The sequence below is a fragment of the Aotus nancymaae genome, unplaced genomic scaffold, assembly GCF_030222135.1.
Source record: "Aotus nancymaae isolate 86718 unplaced genomic scaffold, 86718_ANA_hifiasm-v0.15.2.pri h1tg000030l, whole genome shotgun sequence".
Lineage (NCBI taxonomy): Eukaryota > Metazoa > Chordata > Mammalia > Primates > Aotidae > Aotus > Aotus nancymaae.
The window spans coordinates 21,409,848-21,431,757 of record NW_026988443.1 but is presented as its reverse complement, the minus strand read 5'-3'; the positions used below and the strand labels follow the sequence as shown (position 1 = coordinate 21,431,757).

Below are 21,910 nucleotides of genomic sequence, written 5' to 3'. Positions count from 1 at the left end.
ATACTCAAAACTAATTTTAGAGTTAATTTCCTTTCCTTTTTTTACATGTTTGAATAATTTTCTCCAGCCTCCCTCCTTCCTTCCCTCCCTCCCTTCCTCCCTTCCTTCCTTCTTTCCTTTTTCCTCCTCCTCTCTCTCTCTTCCCTTCCCTTCCCCTTTTCTCTATTCCCTTCACCTCCCCTCCCCTTCTTCCTTCCCCTTCCCTTCCCTTGTTCCTTCCCTTCCCTTTCCCTTTTTTCTTTCTTTTCCATTCTCTTTCATCTTCTTTCCAGATTGAAGAATGAAGATAACCCACAACCATGTTATGTGTGGTTAAATAGGCTTTGGGTATAGAAATTGATGTTGGCAAGAACACTTTTCTGCAGTATGTCTAAAATAAGGTTGAATATAAACCATTGGTTTGTCAGACCAACTTTATATTCTTACATTTTTGTTTATTAAATATTTCTTCATTAGCCAGGCATGATGTCTCACACCTATAATCCCAGCGCTTTGGGAGGCTGAGGCAGGTGGATCACTTGACCTCAGGAGTTTGAGACCAGCCTGGACAACATGGTGATACCCAATCTCTACCAAAAATAAAAAAACATTAGCCGGGCGTGGTGGTGTGCACCTGTGGTCCCAGCTACTTGGGAGGCCGAGGTGGGAGATTGCTTGAGCCTGGAAGGTAGAGGTGGCAGTGAGCTGAGTTTATACCACTGCATTCCAACCTGGGTGACAGATCACAGAGTAAGACCCTGTCTCAAAAAAAAAAAAAAAAAAGATCACCTTTTAGGAACCAAGCTTTGTGCAAAGCATTGGGGATACAGGGATAAGTAAGATATAGTCCTTTTTGTGGCTATATAATAGATATATATATTTATAGGATACATGAGGTGTTTTGATACAGACATGCAATACATAATCACATCATGGAGAATGGGGTTTCCATCCATTCAAACATTTATTCTTTATGTTACACAAACAATTCAATTATACTCTTTAGTTATTTTAAAGGGTACAACTAAATTATCATTGACTATGGTTACTCTGTTGTGCTATCAAATAGTAAGTCTTGGTCATTCTTTCTATTTTTTTTGGTACCATCCCCACCACCTCCCACTACCCTTCCCAGCCTCTGGTAATCATTTATCTCCATGAGTTCAATTGTTTTGATTTTTAGATCCCACATATAAGTGAGAACATGTGATGTTTGTCTTTCTGTGCCTCGCTTAGTCCTTGCCTTTGAGATAGGGTCTGATAGCTGATTCTAGGAACTGGATGAAATATTGATTGTATCTTTATGTCTGTATTATTTTTGTAAAATTCTGCTTGCATTATTATCACACACACAAAAACTATCAGGTAGTATGATTTTTGAAAAGATTTTTATTTCTAGAAAAGTCTTAATAGCACAAATATTGTTTGTCCCTCTGTTTTCTAAAGCAGATTTCTGAATTCTTTTGAATTGTTTTTCTTGCTGTTTTGTTACTCATCCTTTAAAGGTTTTTTTTTGCTAAATTTTATTTAAGTTTTTATTCAGATAAGTTTTTTATTGTAAACTCTAGGAGATTTCAATGTGTTTTGGAGCCTAGATTAAGTACTTTTGATTAATATACTGCTTCTTTCTTTATTTATATTTGTTTTTCTTTTTTTTTTAATTTTTAGCCCCGCCCCTCCAATATACTGCTTCTTTAGTCTGCTAATTGAGTAAGCACATATCAGTTTGTAAGAAATTTTGTTGTATGACTAATAAATATCAATTAAATGAGATTTGGTTAAAAACCATCCCCAGTTAGGCAATTTTGTATTTTGTTCAGCACATTTTAAAGCATGTTTGTGATAATGCATTGAAATTAAAATTATATTTTATATTTCAGTTTACTGTCAGCAGACTTTGTGTACTTCAGAGTTGTTTGAAGACTTAACTTGGTTCTTATCTAATGATTCAAACATAAATTTGAAAAGAATGTCTGTTTATGTTATTTTGGTTCTGGTTTCAAATAACAGTAAGTACATTCTCTTATGAATGTTTGAAAACACTTTAATCAATTGGAACAGTCATTATTAATTTTTTATTTTAGACCTTATATCAGTATCTTTTTTTTTTTGAGACGGAGTCTCGCTCTGGCACCCAGGCTGGAGTGCAGTGGCACGATCTCGGCTTACTACAACCTCTGCCTCCTGGTTCAAGTGATTCTCCTGCCTCCGCCTACTGAGTAGCTGGGATTACAGGCACGTGCTACTGTGCCTGGCTAATTTTTGGATTTTTAGTACAGATGAGGATTTCACTATGTTGGCCAGGCTGGTCTCAAACACCTGGTGTCAAGTGATCCCCCTACCTTGGCCTTCCAAAGTGCTGGGATTACAGGCATGAGCCACCATGCCCCACCAAGTACCTTTTTAAAATCTCTCCTCTGAGAAATACTTGTTTAAAGAAAAGTGGGCGGTGGCTCACGCCTGTAATCCCAGCACTTTGGGAGGCCAAGGTAGGTGGATCAGTAAGGTCGGGAGATCATGACCATCCTGGCCAACATGGTGAAACACTGTCTCTACTAAAATACAAAAAGTTAGCCAGGTATGGTGGCGTCCACTTATAATCCCAGCTACTCGGGAGGCTGAAGCAGGGAATCTCTTGAACCTGGGAGGCAGAGGTTACAGGAAGCCAAGATTGCACCACTGCACTCCAGCCTGGTGACAGAGCAAGACTCTGTCTCAAAAAAAAAAAGAAAGAAAAAGAAAAGGGGGTTAATCGCATATATTTAATCATTCAATACTAATTTTAAGAAATTATAAAGTAATTATAGTGCTTATTATTGAAAGGTAACAGGTTTAAAGAGAAAAAGGGAGGCATTTAATGAATTAGTTGATTTTCTGCTGAATTGACCATTTAGTTACAGTGTTTATGGTATAAGCCACCAATGGTTTTTATTTTGGAATAATTTTAGATTTACAGAAAAGTTGCGAAGATAATATAGAATGTTCCTATAATACTTACTGCTCAGTTATTTTTTAACTTTTTAAAATTTTAATTCTTCAAATTGTTAGAAATTTTGTAAGCATTTAAAATGTTTCTAGGCCAGGTGTGGTGGCTCATCCCTGTAATCCCAGCATTTTGGGAGGCTGAGGTGGGAGGATCCCTTAAGCCCAGGAGTTTGAAACCCGCCTAGGTAACATAGTGAGACTTTGTCTCTCTACAAAGAAATAAAAAAAAGAAAAATTAACTGGGTGTGGTGATGCACACCTGTACTAACAGCTACTCGGGAGGCTGAGGTGGGAGGATCAAGTGAGCCCTGAAGGTTGAGGCTACAGTAAGCTGTGATTAAGCCACTGCATTCTAGCCTGAGTGACAGAGCAAGATCTCATCTCAAAAAAGAGAAATGCTTCTAGGTAGGCGAGGTGGGTCACGTCTGTAACCCCAGCACTTGGGGATGCCAAGGCTGTGTGACCCATTCCCCATGACGCCTGGGTCCCAGCACAAAGACCATATTCAGTACCAGCAGACTCTCTCATGCCACCCTTCCAGCTAGAGGGGAAATGGCATGGGCATCAATAGAGGGGGAAGTCTGGGTGGTCATAGGGCTCAAGGCCCAAACCCCCAGGGTGTTGGGCAGGGGCTGGGCAGCTTCAGGGAAGCTAGGCATCAGATTGTACCCTTTGAGGGGGAGGAGTCAAGCCTCACTTTCTTCTGCTACCAGTGGCTGGTTCCTCACCCTTCTAGGTCTCTCCTATTCTCGTTTCCATGGAAAGGGTCACAGACCCATATATAATGGTAGTCTGAGCAGCTCAGGCAGTTCGGCTAAACCTCTTGGCAGAGAGGCCTAAGGAGGTTCCTTCTTGCCAGGCGTGTACTTAAAAAAAAAATGTGTCTAGATTTTGTTTATTTTGGAAAAACTAGAAAAGGTTGAATTTATTTATTTTTCTATTTTGGAACTTACCTTGATACTGTAACACAGAACCATGATGCAGAGTAAGAGTTTTGTAATTTTTAGAGGAAAATTTGAATACAATTAGTTTATAAGCATTAGTGATAATATTTTTTATAATAATCTTGTTACAAATTTTTATCCACTGTAATTCTGTTATATTTTAAAGTTGTAATATTTTAAAATTGTTTAAAAGTTATTTATTAAAATAAAACTTAACTGTTCTTTATTTCTACAAGACTATTTGTAAATAAAACTCATATTCGTATGGCTGTTTTTTTTAAGGGACTGGACAAACACTTGTGAGAGAAACAGGTTGTATTACAGTTCTGTCACGGTTATTCAGGTAAACAAATACAAATTTCTTTTTGTTAATTATTCATTACTTAGGACCTTAACACATTTGTATTAATTTATTTTCTTTTCTTTTTAACCTAATAGGACAGTTCTTTCAAAACATGAGTTGGATCTGTCAGATAAAACTGTTTTCCAGAGTTATCAGTTATGGTCTTCAGTATGTAGTACTCTGTGTGTCTGTGTCAACAATCCTCAAAATGGTAATTATCTGTAATGTTTAAATATAAAAATAAGATAAAAACAAATGAAAACTGTTATTTTCCAATTGTCATATTAAAACATGATTGACTTTGTCTTCTTTCAGATGACAATCAAATGTTTTGCTGTTCACTTTTTCCACATGCTAATGAGTGGCTAAAAAATTGCATGAAACCTGAGATAATTCGCCCTATTTGCTCATTTATTGCACTCACTCTTGCAAATAACAGTAAGTATTCATTATTTTCTAGGTCGTAGTTGAAGAAACATACTTCAAAGCATAATAAAAACTATGGAATTCATTATTGAATCAATTGAATTCTTGTAATTTGGGTTTTTTAAATACATTTAGACTCTTAAAGATAAGAAAATCTTAAAAGTAGATATTTTTTGGAGGATATTGGGAAAATAGTGGTAGCAGCATCGGTTTTTAATCTCCCTAGATACCTTCATAAAACAGATAAACCAGATAGCAAGATTAAAAACCCATAGAGTGTGTTCTCTTATCACAAGGTAATTAAATTAGAAATGAGTAAAAACAAAACACCTAGAAAAGCCCCAGGTATCTGGTAATTAAACAACTTCGTACTAAAATTCATGAGTCAATGCATGAATTATAAGGAAAATTAGAAAATGTTTCTAACTGAATGATAATGAAAATACAACATTAGGCCAGACACAGTGGCTCATGCCTATAATCCTGGCATTTTGGTAATCTGAAGTGGACGGATCCCTTGAGGTCAGGAGTTCGAGACCAGCCTGACCAACATGGTGAAACTCCATCTCTACTAAAAATACAAAAATTAGCCAGATGTGGTGGTAGACACCTATAATCCCAGCTACTTGGGAGGCTGAGGCAGGAGAATCGCTTGAGCCCAGGAGACAGAGGTTGCAGTGAGCCAATACCTTGCCATTGTACTCCATGCTGGGCAACAGAATGAGACTTTGTCAAAAAAAAAAAAAAAAAAAACCACACACACACAGCCAGATTCAGTGACTTGCACCTGTGATCCCAGCACTGTGAGAGGTCTAGGTGGGCAAATTACTTGAGGTCAGGAGTTTGAGACCAGCCTGACCAACATGGTGAAACCTTGTCTCTACTGAAAATACAAAACTTAGCTGGGCATCTATAATCCCAGCTACTCAGGAGGCTGAGGCAGGAGAATCTCTTGAACCTGGTGGGTAGAGATTGTTATGAGCCGAGATCATGCCACTGTACTCCAGCCTGGGTAACAGAGTGAGACTCTGTCTCAAAAAATAAAAATAAATAAATAAATAAATAAATAAGAGAGATCTGTGGGATGCTTCAAAACAGTGTTTAGAAGGAAATTTATAGTATTAAGCTTATATAAGAAAAGAAGAAAGGTCTCAAGTCAATTCTATTAGCTTCTGGCTGGTTGTAGTGGCTATTGCCTGTTATCCCAGCACTTTGGGAGGCTGAGGTGGGGGATCACTTGAGGTCAGGAGTTCGAGACCAACCTGACCAACATGACAATAAAAAAAATTATGTTAGCTTCTACCTAAGAAATTAGCAAACCAAGCAAGTTAAATAAGCGTAACAAAGGAAATAATGAAGAGAAGATTAGAAATCAGTGAAATAGAGAAAAGCACAGAATAGAGGAAAATAATTGAAACATGAGCTAATTCTTTGAAAAGATCACTAAAAGTGATCCTCTAGCCAGACTGATCACAAAGTAATAAGAGAAAGCTCAGATTACCGATACCAGGAATGAAAAGTGACATCACTATAGATTTTAACAGATATTAAAAGAATAATAAAAGAATCGTAGAAACAGCTTTATGTCATGACATTTAACAGCCTAGATGAGGCTGGGTGCAGTGGCTCACCCCTGTAATCCCAGCACATTGGGAGGCTGAGGCAGGCAGATCATGAGGTCAAGAGATTGAGTCCATCCTGGCCAAAAATGGTGAAACCCTGTCTCTACTAAAAATACAAAAAAAATTAGATGGGTGTGGTGGTGCATGCCTGTAGTCCCAGCTACTTGGGAGGCTGAGGCACAAGAATCACTCGAACCTGGAAGGCAGAAGTTACAGTGAGCCGAGATCACACCACTGCAACTCTAGCCTGGGCAACAGAGTGAGACTCGGTCTCAAAAAAAAAACAAAAAAAAAAAACACCTAGATGAGTTGGACAAATTCTTTGAAAGATATAAACTACCAAACAAAGCTCACTCAAGAAGAAATAGGTAACCTGAATATTCCTGTATCTGTTAAAGAAGTCAAATTTGTAGTTTAAAACCTTACACAAAAGCTGGGCATGGTGGTGCATGTCTCTAGTCCCAGCTGTTGGGAGGCTGAGGTGGGAAGATCACTTGAGCCCAGAAGTTCAAGGGTATAGTGTACGATTATCATACCTGAGAATAGCCACTGCAGCCTGGGCAACATAGCAAGAACCTACCTTTTAAAAACAAACAAACAACAACAAAAACCTTAAAGCAAAACCTTAGCATAGAAAATTCCAGGCCTTAATGGTTTCATTGGCAAATTATGCCAAACATTTCAGGAAACAAACAATTTCACATAAATTATTCCAGGAAATAGAAGTGGGAGAAGCACTTCCCAACATACAAGGCCAGCATTACCCCAATATCAGAACCCAGAAACAACATTACGAGAAACTGTAGGCTAATAGCTCTATGAATATAGAGATGTAAAAATCCTTAACAAAATATTAAACCTAATTTAGCAATATATAGAAAAGATAATACATTATGACCAAGTGGCATATATCCCAGGAATGCAAGATTGGCTTAACATTAGAAAATTCATCATATTTACAGTCTAGAAAAGAACAATGTGATAATTTCAATAGATACAGGAAAAGCATTTGACATAATTCAACATAGATTTGTAAACTCATGGTAAAATAGGAACAGAAGGGAACTTCCTTAATGTGATAAAAAGCCTGTACAAAGTACTACAGGTAACATAATTAGTGGTGAAAGACTTAATGTTTTCCCCTTGAGACTAGAAAAAAGACAAAAGGCTAGGTGTAGTGACTCATACCTATAATCCCAGCACTTTGGGAGGCCGAAACAGAAGGATCACTTGAGTCTAGGAGTTCAAGACCAGCCTGGGCAACATAGAAAGACCTGTCTCTACAAAAAATTTAAAAACTAGCCAGGTGTGATGGTTCACACCTGTAGTCCCAGCTACTTGGGAGGCTGTGGTAGGAGGATTGCTTGAGCCTGGAAGGTCAAGGCTGCAGTGAGCTATGATTGTGTTATTGCACTCCAGCCTGGGCAACAGAGAGAGATCTTGTCTGTCTGTCTGTCTCTCTCTCTCTCTCACACACACACACACACACACCATAACAAACAAAAATGAAAATAAAAAGAAAATTAATGAGATATATAATACTCTGGATTGTAAGACTCAGCATTGTAAGAATGACACTTTCAAATTCAATTCTAGATTCATGGCATTCCTAAGCAAAATCTCAGCAGATTTTTCTGTAGAAATTAACAAGCTAATTCTAAAACTTACATAGAATGCAAAGGGCCTAGGATAATCAAAACTTTTGGGGAAAAAATGACAAAACTGTAGGACTATGTTGCTTGATTTTAGTACTTACACAGAAGTCAAGGAAGCATGGCATTGCTGTAGGTGTAGACATAGATTTTTTTTTTTTTGAGACTGAGTTTTGCTCTTGCCCAGACTGGAGTGCAATGGCATAGTCTTGACTCACTGCAACCTCTACCTCCCAGGTTCAAGTGATTCTTCTGCCTCAGCCTCCTGAGTAGCTGGTATTACAGGTGCCCACCACTATGCCTGGCTAATTTTTGAATTTTTAGTAGAGACAAAGTTTCACCATGTTGGCCAGGCTGGTCTTGAATTGATCTGAGGTGATCCTCCCTCCTCAGCCTCCTAAAGTGCTGGAATTACAGGCACAAGCCACCGTACCCAGTCTTGTAGCCTTATAGATTAAGGAAACAAAAATGAGAGCCCAGAAATAGATTCATACATATATGGTTGTTGATTGTCTGCAAAGATGCCATTGTAATTCTGTTGAGGAAAAGATATTTTCAACAAATGGTGCTAGAAAAAGTGGATATCTATATGCAAAATATGAATCTGAACCCTTATACAGTATATAAAAACTAACTTCAAATCAAGGCCCATAGAGTTAAATACAAGATTGAAAAAGATATAATGTGGACAAAAGCAGGAAGTTCTCACAACTTGAGGGTAGGCAAAGATTTCTAAGGACACAAAAAGCATGAATCACTAAAGAAAAAATGGTAAGGCTGAGCGTGGTGGCTCATGCCTGTAATCTCAGTACTTTGGGAGGCCAAGGTGGGTGGATCATGAGGTCAGAATTTCGAGACCACCCTGACCAACATGGTGAAACCCCATCTCTACAAAAAACCAAAAAAAAAAAAAAGAAAAAAAAAATTAGCTGGTGTGGTGGCACATGCCTGTAATCCCAGCTATTCGGGAGGCTGTGGCATGAGAATCACTTGAACCTGGGAGGCAGAGGTTGCAGTGAGCAGAGATCATGCCACTGCACTCCAGCCTGGCAACAGAGCAAGCCTCTGTCTCAAAAAAAAAAAAAAAAAAAAAGGAAAGGAAAAAATGATAAATTGGACTTCCCCGAAATAATTTTGCTTTTCAGAAGAGCTTGCTATGAGGATGAGAGGTAAGCCAGACTGAAAGAAAATACTTGAGAAACATTCATCTGATTAAGAATTTGTACCCAGAAACTTGTCAGCAGCTCTTATAAATCAATAATAAGACCAAAACAACCTGATGATTAAAAAAATGGGCAAAAGATTTGAACAGATACTTCACCAAAGAAGATATGAATATTTAATAAGTACTTGAAAAGATGTTTAAGATTGGTTGGGCACGGTGGCCAGAGCAAGACTCTGTCTCAGGAAAAAAAAATGCTCAAGAAATTATTAGTTATCAGAGAAATCCAAAGTGAAATCCCATGGAGATACTACTACACACCCACTAGCATGTTAAAAATAAAAAATGGTCGGCCAGTCCCGGTGGCTTATACCTGTAATCCCAGCACTTTGGGAGGCCAAGGCAGGCGGATCACAAGGTCAGAAGTTCAAGACCAGCCTGAACATGGTGAAACCCCGTCTCTACTAAAAATACAAAAATTAGCCAGGTGTGGTGGCGTGTGCCTGTTATCCAAGCTACTCAGGAGGCTGAGGGTAGGAGAATTGCTTGAACCCAGGAAAAGGAGGTTGTAGTGAGCCAAGATCACACCACTGCACTCCAGCCTGGGCAACAGAGCAAGATTCCATCTCAAAATAAATAAATAAATAAAAAATAAAAAGTGGTTATGCTAAATATTGGCAAGGATGTGGAACAACTAGAACTTTCACACATTGCTGGTGTATGTCTATGTTCAAGTGTTTGAAACAAATACTCATGTTTCACATGCAAAGGATATAGCTCTAGAATTCAAAAAAATTGGAATCTTGCTCAGTGTGAGAGAAAAACAAGAAAAAAAAATTGGAATCTATTTTCATGATACCCTGACAATGCCTTTTTCTCTAAAAGCCAGCTTTAATGAGTGATAGTTATACGACTTCATTAATCTCAGTAAACTACAGATTAGTGAAAATCTGAAATATTCATTGTACAATAAATGTGGTCTAGGATGTTCTTCTGCTTATATGCCTGAATTTTTGTCACTTAGGCTATAACTATGAATCTGCAGTAATACACTGCCATTTCATCTAAGCATTCAAACGCTTTTTTTTTTTTTTTTTTGAGATAGAGTCTCACTCTGTCATGCCGGCTAGAGTACACTGGCACAATCATGACTTACTGCAGCTTTAAACTTCTGGGCTTAAGCAGTACCCCTGCCTTACTCTCCTGAGTTGCTGGGACAACAGGCATACACCACTGAGCTTGGCTAATTTTTTATTTTATTTTTTATAGAGATGGGGTCTTGCTATGTTGCCCAGGCTGATACTGAACTTCTGGATTCAGGCAATCATCCTGCCTTAGCCTCTCAAAAATGCTAGGATTACAGACATGAGCTACTACCACACCCAGCCTCTTTTTTGAAGATTTTTTAAAAACGAAAATACTTTTTAGTAAAGAATCCTATTTTGGAGCCACCATATATTGAAAATGTTTGCCTGTTCTTAAATAATGTTTCTGGGCTGGGCGCAATGGCTCACGTCTGTAATCCCAACACTTTGGGAGGCCGAGGCAGGCGGATTGCTTGAGTTCAGGAGCTCGAGACCAGCCCAGACAACATGGTGAAACCCCGCCTCTACCAAAAATGCAAAAATTAGCTGGGCATGCATGATGGTGCTCGCCTGTAGTCCCAGCTACTTAGAAGGCTGAAGTGGAAGAATTGCTTGAGACCAGGAGGCAGAAGATGCAGCAAGCCAAGATTGCGCCACTGCACTCCAGTCTGGGTGACAGAGTGAGACCTCATCTCAAAAATAAATAAATAAATAAAAAATAAAAATGTTTTTTTACAATTCCTTTCCCAGATGTGAAAAATTCTGAATATGATTTTTTAGACTAAGATCTCTGTTTTATTGAACAATACAAAAATTAATTTTTGTCTTTGAATCACTTTACTTTATGGAAGTAGAATAAACAAGAAGGTTGGTAGATTTATAATCAGCAGCCTATATATCCATATATTCATTTATTATAAGCCCATTACTGAGACAGAGGCTGTTAGAGACCTTTGTATCCAGAGACCCATTGGATACTTACCCATCAGAATTCTTTTCTTTTCTTTTCCTTTCTTTTCTGAGACAGGGTTTTGCTCTGTCACCCAGGCTGGAGTGCAGTGGAATACTCATAGCTCACTGCACCCTCGACATCCTGGGCTCAAGCTACCCTTCCACCTCCCTAGTAGCTGGGACTACAGGCATGCACCACCATGCCCAGCTAATTTTTTTGTATTTTTTTTTAGAGACAGGGTTTCACTATGTTGCCCAGGCTGGTCTTGAACTCCTGGGCTCAAGTAATCCACCTGCCTTGGCCTCCTCAGTGTTGGAATTAAAGGCATGAGCCACCATGCCTGGCCCAGAATTATTTTCAACCAGGGAACAAAAAATAGATACCGGCCATCGAATCTTTGCTTGGAGTAATTGTTATGAGTCTCTGTGATGTGTTATAATTTTAAGCTCCAAGAACTAAAAGAATTAGGTGTAAATATGATGGATGAGATGTATACTCTTTTAGAACAGCACTTTGAAGAGTCAAACAATCTGAAGAATTAGTTATGTTGGATTGCAGAAAACAGCTTGCTAATTACCAAGCTAAATGAATGAATATATTCTTTATAACTCTATTGAAAGATTGTTTAATAATGTTGAGGGACACATTTTGTTTTGTTTTTTTGAGACAGAGTCTCACTCTGTCAACCAGGCTGGAGTACAGTGGTATGAGCTCAACTCACTGCAACCTCCCCCTCCTGGGTTCAAGTGATCCTCCTGCCTCAGCCATCTGAGTAGCTGAGTGAACCACCATGCCCAGCTTATGTTTTGTATTTTTAGTAGAGACAGAGTTTCAGCATGTTGGCCACGCTGGTCTTGAACTCCTGATCTCAAGCAATCTGCCCATCCCAGTCTCCCAAAGTGCTGGGATTACAGGCATGAGCCACCATGCTCAGCGCAAAGGACAGTTTAATAATGTCATTTTTATAAAATAGAGCAGTTCTTACTAAATGAAACATAAAAGATTTCTAATACACAAGAAATACTGTACTATACATATAGTTTTACTATGTTAATGTAAGGTGCTTACATAAATAATTATTTTGATTATGTATATGCACAGGTAAAGATTAAATTTTAAATTATTTAGTTTGGGGATTTTTAGAAAGTAATTTGAACAGGTCAAGTTAATGTTACATTTAGTGCAAATTTATTGAATAAAACCATTCACCTGTCTTGTTTAAAATATTAATAGTTTTGCTACTTTATTTTTTAAGCATATGTTCAGAAATACTTTATATCTGTGGGTGGACTGGATGTATTGGCTCAAGTTCTCATGCAACTGGAATCTGATTCACATGAGACTCTTTCCAGTGCTAAACTTGCAGTGGTTGTGACAAAGACCGTGGATGCATGCATTGCTGATAATCGTGAGTAGCAATGCTTACTAGTTGTTTTGAAATTGAGTTTTGTTTGAATATAGCATGATAAGTGTTGAAATAGTAGATTAAACAGTAACATGGTTTAGACTAACAGTTTCTCACAAGTGGAAGGGAGTATTAAAAATTATCCAACACAGCCGGGTACAGTGGTTCATGCCTATAATCCCAGCACTTTAGGAGGCCCGGGTGGGCGGATCACCTGCGGTCAGGAGTTCAAGACCAGCCTGGCCAACCTTGTCTCTACTGAAAATACAAAAATTAGTCAGATGTGATGGCAGGCGCCTGTAATCCCAGCTACTCAGGAGGCTGAGGCAAGAGAATCACTTGAACCCTGGAGGCAGAGGTGCAGTAAGGGAGCTGAGATCATGCCACTGCACTCCAGCCTGGGCAACAAGAGCAAAACTCCATTAAAAAAAAAAAAGCAGCATTAAGTTAAAATTTTTAGACTGAGCATGGTGGCTCACGCCTGTAATCTAGTACTTTGGGAGGTCAAGATGGGAGGACTGCCTGAGGCCAGGAGTTTGAGACCAGTTTGGTCAACATAGCAAGACTCTATCTCTCAAAAAAAAATTTTTTTTAAGTTTCAGATGAGAAACCAAGGGATATTTTTGAGATTAAGGAATGGCAAACTCAATTTATATAAAGAATACATCTCTTTCTGCTAAGTATGAGGTTGGACTTACCCAATACAGCATTGCTAGTGAGTGGCAGAACCAGACTTGAACTCATGGCTGCTGCTTCTCACATGTGCAAACATTGAAGAGTAAGAAACTCTATTTGTATTAACAAACAACTGGGGGGAAAAAATAGATGGTTTTTGAAAAAGTGGTTATTTAGGGCCTGCTATATGCTGAGCTTTATGAGTACAAAATTGATTAAGATGTAGTCCCTTAGGAATTCACAACTTTTTTGTTGATATTAGTGTGGTTAGACTCTGGGTGAACTCTGTTAAAAGCCCCATTAGGAGAAGTATAGCCTAAAATGGTGGACTTTTAGACTTTTATCACATCTCGGCATAGCTTCACATATGCTTTATTGCATCAATAAGTTAGTAGAACTGTGGTCAGTTAATAGTATATTTTTTATTTTTGAGACAGCGTCTCACTCTGTTGCCCAGGCTGGAGTGCAGTGGCGTGATCTTGGCTCACTGCAACCTCTGCCTCCTGGGTTCAAGCGATTCTCCTGCCTCAGCCTCCCAAGTAGCTGGGACTACGGGTGCCCACCACCATGCCTGGCTAATTTTTTTTGTATTTTTAGTAGAGGCATGTTAGCCAGGATGGTCCCAGTCTCCTGACTGATCTGCTCACCTTGACCTCCCAAACTGCTGGGATTACAGGTGTGAGCCACTGTGCCTGGCCCAATAGTGTATTTTAAATGTCAGCAGAAACTGATTATGTAGGAAAGTCTTTACTATTCAATCTAGATAAGAAGAAGTATGTAAGGATAGAGTAAGCATACTCAGCTTTTAGGAAGTTAGTGTTACTTCATCTTCACAGCATTCTGCAGAACAATTAAGAAAAAAAAATTCTTCAAAAAATTTGCTTTAGTAATATGTCTTTAGTATGGGAAGAAAAAGTAATGAGGGTTATGGTAATAAGCCACAGTCTTATTACAATGAATTTATTTGTATTCACACATACACATATTTATTAGATGTTGTGTGTATATTTAATGTTATATAGATATATAACATTCTGCCTGAATAAACTCTGAAAAATGTATTAGTATATATATAAATTTATAAGTTTTAAATTTTTACTGAGTATATCTTTTTCCTATTTTGTACTAATAGCTACTTTTGGGATAGTACTCTGCAAGTACCACATTGTTTCAAAACTTCTGGCATTACTGCTTCATGAAAGTCTGGATTCAGGGGAAAAATTTAGCATCATGCTCACTCTTGGTCATTGCACAGAGGATTGTGGTACGTATTAGATTTATTGAGTGTGGTTATAAAAATAGTAGAATGGAAATATACTTCTATTTTTTTCTTCCAGTCATGTGAAGGTCTTAAAGGTATTGCTTTTGCCAGGTGCAGTGGCTCACACCTGTAATCCCAGCACTTTGGGAGGCCAAGGTAGGTGGATCATGAGGTCAGGAGTTCAAGACCAGCCTGACCAACATGGTGAAAACCCATCTCTACTAAAAATACAAAAATTAGCCAGGCGTGGTAGTGGGGGCTTGTAATCCCAGCTACTCAGGAGGCTGAGGCAGGAGAATCACTTGAACCCAGAAGGCAGAGGTTGCAGTGAGCCAAATTGCGCCACTGCACTCCTGCCTGGGTGACAGAGCTAGACTCTGTCTCAAAAAAAAAAAAAAAAACGAAAAAAACATATTGCTTTTCTCGTATTCAGACCCCAAACTAGTCATTTCAACTTCTAATTCTCCTTCACTCATTGTATTAAGTCAGCCACTAAGATCTGTGATTCTACTTCTGTTTATCCCTTTCTGTTCAGTTTCAGTGCTGTCCTCCCAAAGTAGGCTCTTAGCTCTACAACATCTTTCACCAATATTATTGCAGTGATTTTCTCACTGCAGCATAGGGAGAAAGCTCTTTCCCTTCTGTCTTCATTTTTAGTCCACTCTGCACATTGCTGGACAAATCTAATTCTGTTCTCCTTGTTAAAACTTTCAAAGATTCCTTCTTTTTCTACCTATTACTCTCTTTTCCTTCTCTTCTCTTCTCCTCTTCCTTCTCCCCCTTTTATTTTCCTCCTCCTCCTCTCTACTTTCCTCCCATTCTCCTTCTGTTCTACTCCTTCTTACCAACTCTCTCTACCTTCCTCTCTACCTATCTCTCTTCTTCTAATCACCCCGCCCCACTCTTTCCCCTCTCACTTTTCTGCTCTCCTCCCTTTGCTTTCTGTTGCTGCTTTTACTCTTTCTTCCTTCCCTCACTTTCTACTCCCTCTGTTAGTTTATTTGTCTGTTCTTCACCTTAACCTCTGTGTAATTTAGGATTGAATATACTCTTTTTCAAGTCAAGTGAGGGCAGTCTGTTTACTTTTATGAATTATGATACTACTCTGTGGCTACATTTCAGAAATCACTTATGAAACGGGTATTATGTGTAAGTGAATTACTTTTTATATTAAAAATCCTTTTGAAACTATGTGTTTTTCTGTTTAAATTTTTTTTTTTTTTTTTTTAAGGAGTCCCACTCTGTTGCCCAGACTGGAGTGTAATGGCACGATCTTGGCTCACTATAGCCTCTGCCTCCCAGGTTCAAGCAGTTCTCATGCCTCAGTTTCCTGAGAAGTTGGGATTACAGGTGCCTGCCGCCATGCCCAGCTAATTTTTTTGTAGAGATGGAGTTTTACCATGTTGGCTAGGCTGGTCTTGAACTCCTGACCTCAAGTGATCCACACATCTCAGCCTCCCAAAGTGCTGGGATTACAGGAGTGAGCCACCACACCCAGCCTATTTTTAACATTTTGAACTATGTTCATAATTATTACAAGGAAAAATTACAACCTCATATAGATAGTTTCTGATAAAATTATTGTCCCCTTTAATTTTTTGTTTTCCAGAGGAAAATCAGTATGACCTGTTTAAACACAATGGCCTTCCACTCATGATTCAAGCCTTAACTGAATCTCAGAATGAGGAACTGAACAAAGCTGCCACATTTGTGCTTTACAACTGCAAAAAAATTAGTAAGTTTACTGTTACTTTAAGGACATACCAACCAAAATTTATAAAGGGGAATTTATATCTGCTTTCATGAGCCAAGCCCTTTTAGCTCTCAGATTCTTCTTACGTTTGAAAAGCAGAGTAGGTCCTGCTCATGCCTGTACTCCCAGCACTTTGGGAGGCCAAGGCAGGCAGATCACTTGAGTCCAGGAGTTTACCAGCCTGGGAAACATGGAGAAATTTTGTCTATATAAAAAAATAAAAAAAATTATCTGGGCCTGGTGGTGCATGCCTGCCAGCGACTTGGGAAGCTGAGGTAAGAGGATCATCTGAGCTCAGGAGGTGCTCAGGTTGAGGCTGCAGTGAGCTTTGTTCACGACACTGCCCTCCAGCCTGGGTCATAGGGTGAGACCTTGTCTCAAAAAAAAATCAAGAGTATGTAATTTGGATATGACAACTAGGGTATATTCAGCATATACAAACCTATGTGGAAGAGAGCAGCAGTATAGATAATTCACTATTTTATGCCATGTGCACAAATTTCATTTGTAGGAATTAAATTTGAGGACTAAGGTTTATTTATTATTAAATCATAAGTACATTTATTTATTTTAAAATGTTTTGAGTTTCTGTTATGTGCTGAGCAGTGTGCTAGGCATCAGGGATACAGTGGTAAAAAAAAAGTCTGTGTATTCACAGAGCTTAATTTGAGAACTAGTAGCTCAAAAAATGAGATTATGGGTTGATGCAGTGGCTCAGACCTGTAATCTCAGCACTTTGGGAGGCCAAGGCAGGCAGATCAGGAGGTCAGGAGATAGAGATCTCGATGTCTAGAGTTAACTAGGTTAAAAGAAAGAAATTTTTTATCAGTGAGTGTCTCAGGCATAAGCAACAATGAGGCACAAAGGCCCTGTGATGGGGGGAGCCTGGTGCACTTAAGGAGTTGATGGCCAAGGTAGCTTGAACTCAGAGGGCAGTGGCCATAAGAATTTTGATCTTTGTGAAAGAAAAACTGCAGACAGACTATGTTTAAAAAAAAAATTTAAAAGATTATAGGAAGGAATCACTTTATGAACGTTATTATTTTTAAAAACTATTTTTTTTTTAGATGAAGTCTTGCTCTGTTGCCCAGGCCGGAGTGCAGTGGTGCAATCACGGCTCACTGCAGCCTCTGCTTCCTAGGTTCAGGGGATTCCTGTGCCTCAACCTCCCAAGTATCTGGGACTACAGGGCATGCCACGATGCCTGCCTAATTTTTGTGTTTTTGTTTTTAAGTAGAGTTGGAGTTTCACCATATTGGCCAGGTTGGTTTTGAACTGCTGACCTCAAGTGATCCTCCTGCCTCGGCCTCCCAAAGTGCTAGGATTACAAGCATGAGCCACTGTGCCCGGGCTAAAAATATAACTACTTTAAAATCAGTATCCATGTACCTGAGGGTGTTTATATGCCTGGCATAACATATTTGCGTGTTCTTTCTTCTGTAACTCTGAAGAGTAAAGTATAATTTATGACAGTTTGAGTCCTGGGCCTCTACTAAGTACTCTTTCCACTTATTTTTCAGTACCAATTAAGCTGTTAAGATAGTCTGGATGGAAAAATTTAGAGAAAGCAGAGGGTAGGGTGTGAGGTTGTCTTTATATATAAAGTGTTTAAATAACCTTTCATTCATTGTTTTTTCCCATATTACAAAGCTGAGAAATTATCTCTCAGTCTAGGAGAATATCCTTTTGATGAAAATGAAACACAGCAATTAAAGGACATAAATGTGAATGAGAAGAATTTCGAAGAGCACTGGAAGAAAGCAAAGGAAATTCTACACAGAATAGAACAGCTTGAAAGAGAAGGAAATAGGGTTAGATTATTTGTTTTAAAGAATATAGAACTTTTTTCAAATTTTAAAAATTTATTTCTTTTTTCTCCACACTACCCTGACATGAATTAAAAAAAATTTTTTTTTGAGACAGAGTCTTGCTCTGATGCCCAGGCTGGAGTGCAGTGGCGCAATCTCGGTTCACTGCAACCTCTGCCTCCTGGGTTCAAGTAATTCTCATGTCTCAGCCTTTCAAGTAGCTGGGATTATAGATGTGTGCCACCATACCCCGTTAATTTCTTTGTATTTTTAGTAGAAACAAGGTTTTCCTCATGTTGGCCAGGCTGGTCTCAAACACCTAACTTCAAGTGATCCACCTGCCTCAGCCTCTGAAAGTGCTGGGATTACAGGCATGAGCCACCATGCCCAGCCAATATTTATTAACAGTAGCAGTTGGAGGGTAAAAAATGTTTTCTTCCCAAGTTATTTTTTAAAGTTTTTAATGGTGTTAAATGGAAAACTCCATAGTAATACTTGAAGAATCATGCTTTGACATAGAACAAAAAAGATTTTTAAAAAGTAGAAATGATGACTGAAAAGACGGGAAACATGGAAAATTGAGCCAAGAGATCTAACATCTGAATAATTAAGGTTCCAGAAAGAAAAAAGAAGTAATAATCTAATAACCTCTCTCCTCTCTATATAAATATATTTTTCTATGAATGCATGCTTTGTGTCTTTGTATGTGCATATATTTAAAAAAATAAAAATAGGCCAAGCACAGTGGCTAACGCTTGTAATCCCAGCACTTTGGGAGGCCAAGATGGGTAGATCATGAGGTCAGGAGTTTGAGACCAGCCTGACCAACATGGTGAAATCCTGTCTCTACTAAAAATACAAAAATTAGCTGGATGTGGTGGTACACAGCTGTAATCCCAGCTACTCAGGAGGCTGAGGCAGGAGAATCGTTTGAACCTGGGAGTCAGAGGTTACAGTAAGCTGAGATAGCGCCACTGCACTCCAGCCTGGGAGATGGAGCAAGACTCCATCTCAAAATAAATAAATAAAAATATAATGTCCAAGTTAGTATAATATTGTGGTTTTATTATTTTAATTGTCTGAGTAGTATTCACTATTACAGATGTGCCATAATTGATTTAACCAGTCCTTTATTGTTGGACATGTAGGTTATATTTAAATTCTTAACATTGCAAACAACTCTAAATACCTGCTACACATGTAACTGTGTGTGTGTGTGAATTCTGTAACAACTTTATTGAGATACAATTCATATACCATAACCGTTCACCCATTTAAAGTACAGTCATCCCTTGGTATCTATGGGGGATTGATTCCAGGACCTCCCACAGATACCCAAATTCATGGATGCTGTGAACTTTAGGGGAAGTTTTGGCAAGTTATTTAATCTCTTTGTGCTTGAGTTTCTTTTTTTATTTATTTTTATTTATTTTTTAAATTTTTTTCTTTTGTGCTTGTGTTTCATCATTGACAAATGGAAAAAATAGTACCTCTCAAATACCTAGATAGGCATAGTTTTTATTATGAAAGATACTGTCAAATTGTTTCTCCACAGAAGTTGTATCAACTTATACTCCCACTAGTAATGTTTAAGAGTATCTGTTTCCAGGCCAGTTTGGTGGCTCACGCCTGTAATCCCAGCACTTTGGGAGGCTGAGGTGGGCGGGATCACCTGAGGGTCAGGAGTTCAAGACCAGCCTGACCAAAATGGTGAGACTCCATCCCTAAAAGAAAAAAAAAATTTTTTTCAAAAAAAAAAAAAAAAGAGTATCTGTTTCCTCACAGCCTTTTGATCTTTGTCAGTGTGATAGATGAAGAAAGATATCTCATTGTAGCTTTAATATTTATTTCTCCTAAGTGGCATGAAACATTTTTTCTTATGTTTAAGAGCTATATATATTTCTTTTCCTATAGACTCTCTGTTCATCTTCTGTGCCTGCTTTTTCATGCTATCATTGATCTTTTTCATATTTCATTGTAGTCGCTTTTTATAAATGTTATTTTAAAAAATTATCCTCCAGCTTGGGCAACATGGCAATACCCTGTGTCTACAAAAAAATACAAAACAATTAGCCTAGTGTGGTGGTGTGTGCCTGTGGTCCCAGCTACTCAGGAGACTGAGGTGGGAGGATTGCTTCAGCTCAGGAAGTCGAGGCTGAAGTGAGCTGTGATCATGCCACTGCACTCCAGCCTGGGCAACAGACCAAGACCCTATCTCAAAAAAAAATTATCCTGCTGCTTAAGATACGCTTTATACATATTACTTCTGGGTGTTTTGATAGTCATTTGGTTTTACTTCTGGTTCTTTATTCCTGAGATCCCTGCCGCGAATAACATTTTTGGTTTCTAGCAGAACTTTAAAATTTTTTTATGTGGTTGAGTATATTAGTTTTCTTTTATTATTTGATTTTGGATAATACTTGGAAAGGTTATCAACTTATTTTTTTCACCAGATGGCTACCCAATTGTCCCAATATCATTTAATGAATAAACCCCTTTTCTTCCTAATGTGAACGGCCCTTTTATCATATATGTTCTATTGGCAACCATAAACTTTTGCTTCATTCTTCATTATTTAAGTGAAGTATAAATTGGATTGTAAAGGGAATGGTTATATTGAAATTATTATTATTATTATTATTATTATTATTATTATTATTATTTGAGACAGAGTCTTGCTCTGTTGCCAGGTGCCAGGCTGGAGTGCAGTGGCGCGATCTTGGCTCACTGCAACCTCTGCCTCCCGGGTTCAAGCAATTCTCCTGCCTCAGCCTCCCAAGTAGCTGGGACTACAGGCGCACACCACCACACCCAGCTAATGTTTGTATTTTTAGTAGAGACGGGCTTTCACCATGTTGGCCAGGATGGTCTCAATATCTTGACCTCATGATCTGCCCGCCTCGACCTCCCAAAGTGCTGGGATTACAGGCATGAGCCACCGCACCCAGCCATATTGAAATTATTTACTTGTCATTTTTACACTGTAGGAAGAAATACAAAGAGAAAACTATCAGGATAATATTTCATCTATGAACATAAGTATTCAGAACACATGGAAAAATCTCCATGGAGATCATATTGGTCGAGGTACCAAAGCAGAAGACAAGGATAAAAGCCATTCTAGACAGCTTCAGAGTTATAAGTCCCATGGAGTCATGTCTAAAGCATGTACAAATGATGACCAAATGAAGACCCCATTAAAGAGTACAAATCCAGTTCATGCTTGTTATAGGCAGAGTGAGCGAAATAAGACTTTATATAAAGCCAAGTCAAGCTGCAATCAAAACTTACATGAAGAAACTACTTTTGAAAATAATTTTGCTTCTCAATCAAGGTATGTTTAACAATTATTCGTAACTTTTATTTATTCAGCAAGCATTTATTGTGTACTACTGTATGCCACACTGTTAAATACTGGGCATATAGAAATGATGTAATGAAACATGGTCTTGGGAAGAGCCTAAAGTAGGAAGTGTTGGGAAAGGAGTTTGTACAGGGAGGTATGGGCTAGTTCATCTAGGGCGTTGCAAAGTCATACTCTGGATTTTGGGGTTTAACTCACAGGTTATAGGGAGTGACTAAGGATTTTAAATTGAGTGACATAACAGATTTGAATTTTAGAAAGGATACTCAGAAAATAAAACCTAAATGGAAACCATTTACCTGAAGTAACAATGCATGCATTGATAATCTATCAGCAGTATAGCAAAAACTAGTGTTTAAATTTAATGTGATAAAGAGAATAGGATTTGAGGAAAATTTGGTTTGGGTTTGCCCTTTTGTTTTTTCCCTGCACTTTGTCTCTAGAACATACTCTTTTTTCCCTTGTAGTTAGCTTATGGGGCTAGACCTGGAGTT

The 21,910-nt window shown here is 38.4% G+C and overlaps 1 protein-coding gene across 3 annotated transcripts in view; it reads left to right on the top strand.

Moving 5' to 3' along the window:
- Positions 1–21,910, top strand: part of TERB1 (telomere repeat binding bouquet formation protein 1) — a 49,737-nt gene that overhangs the window by 15,056 nt on the left and 12,771 nt on the right. For all 3 annotated transcript variants that reach the window (XM_064383164.1, XM_064383162.1, XM_021667070.2), the window contains 9 exons: positions 1,860–1,988; positions 4,191–4,251; positions 4,347–4,462; positions 4,567–4,689; positions 12,406–12,558; positions 14,363–14,494; positions 16,101–16,226; positions 17,895–18,055; positions 21,040–21,386. In XM_064383164.1, coding sequence (XP_064239234.1) covers positions 1,860–1,988; positions 4,191–4,251; positions 4,347–4,462; positions 4,567–4,689; positions 12,406–12,558; positions 14,363–14,494; positions 16,101–16,226; positions 17,895–18,055; positions 21,040–21,386 — 1,348 coding nt within the window. The remainder of the gene's footprint in view (positions 1–1,859; positions 1,989–4,190; positions 4,252–4,346; positions 4,463–4,566; positions 4,690–12,405; positions 12,559–14,362; positions 14,495–16,100; positions 16,227–17,894; positions 18,056–21,039; positions 21,387–21,910) is intronic.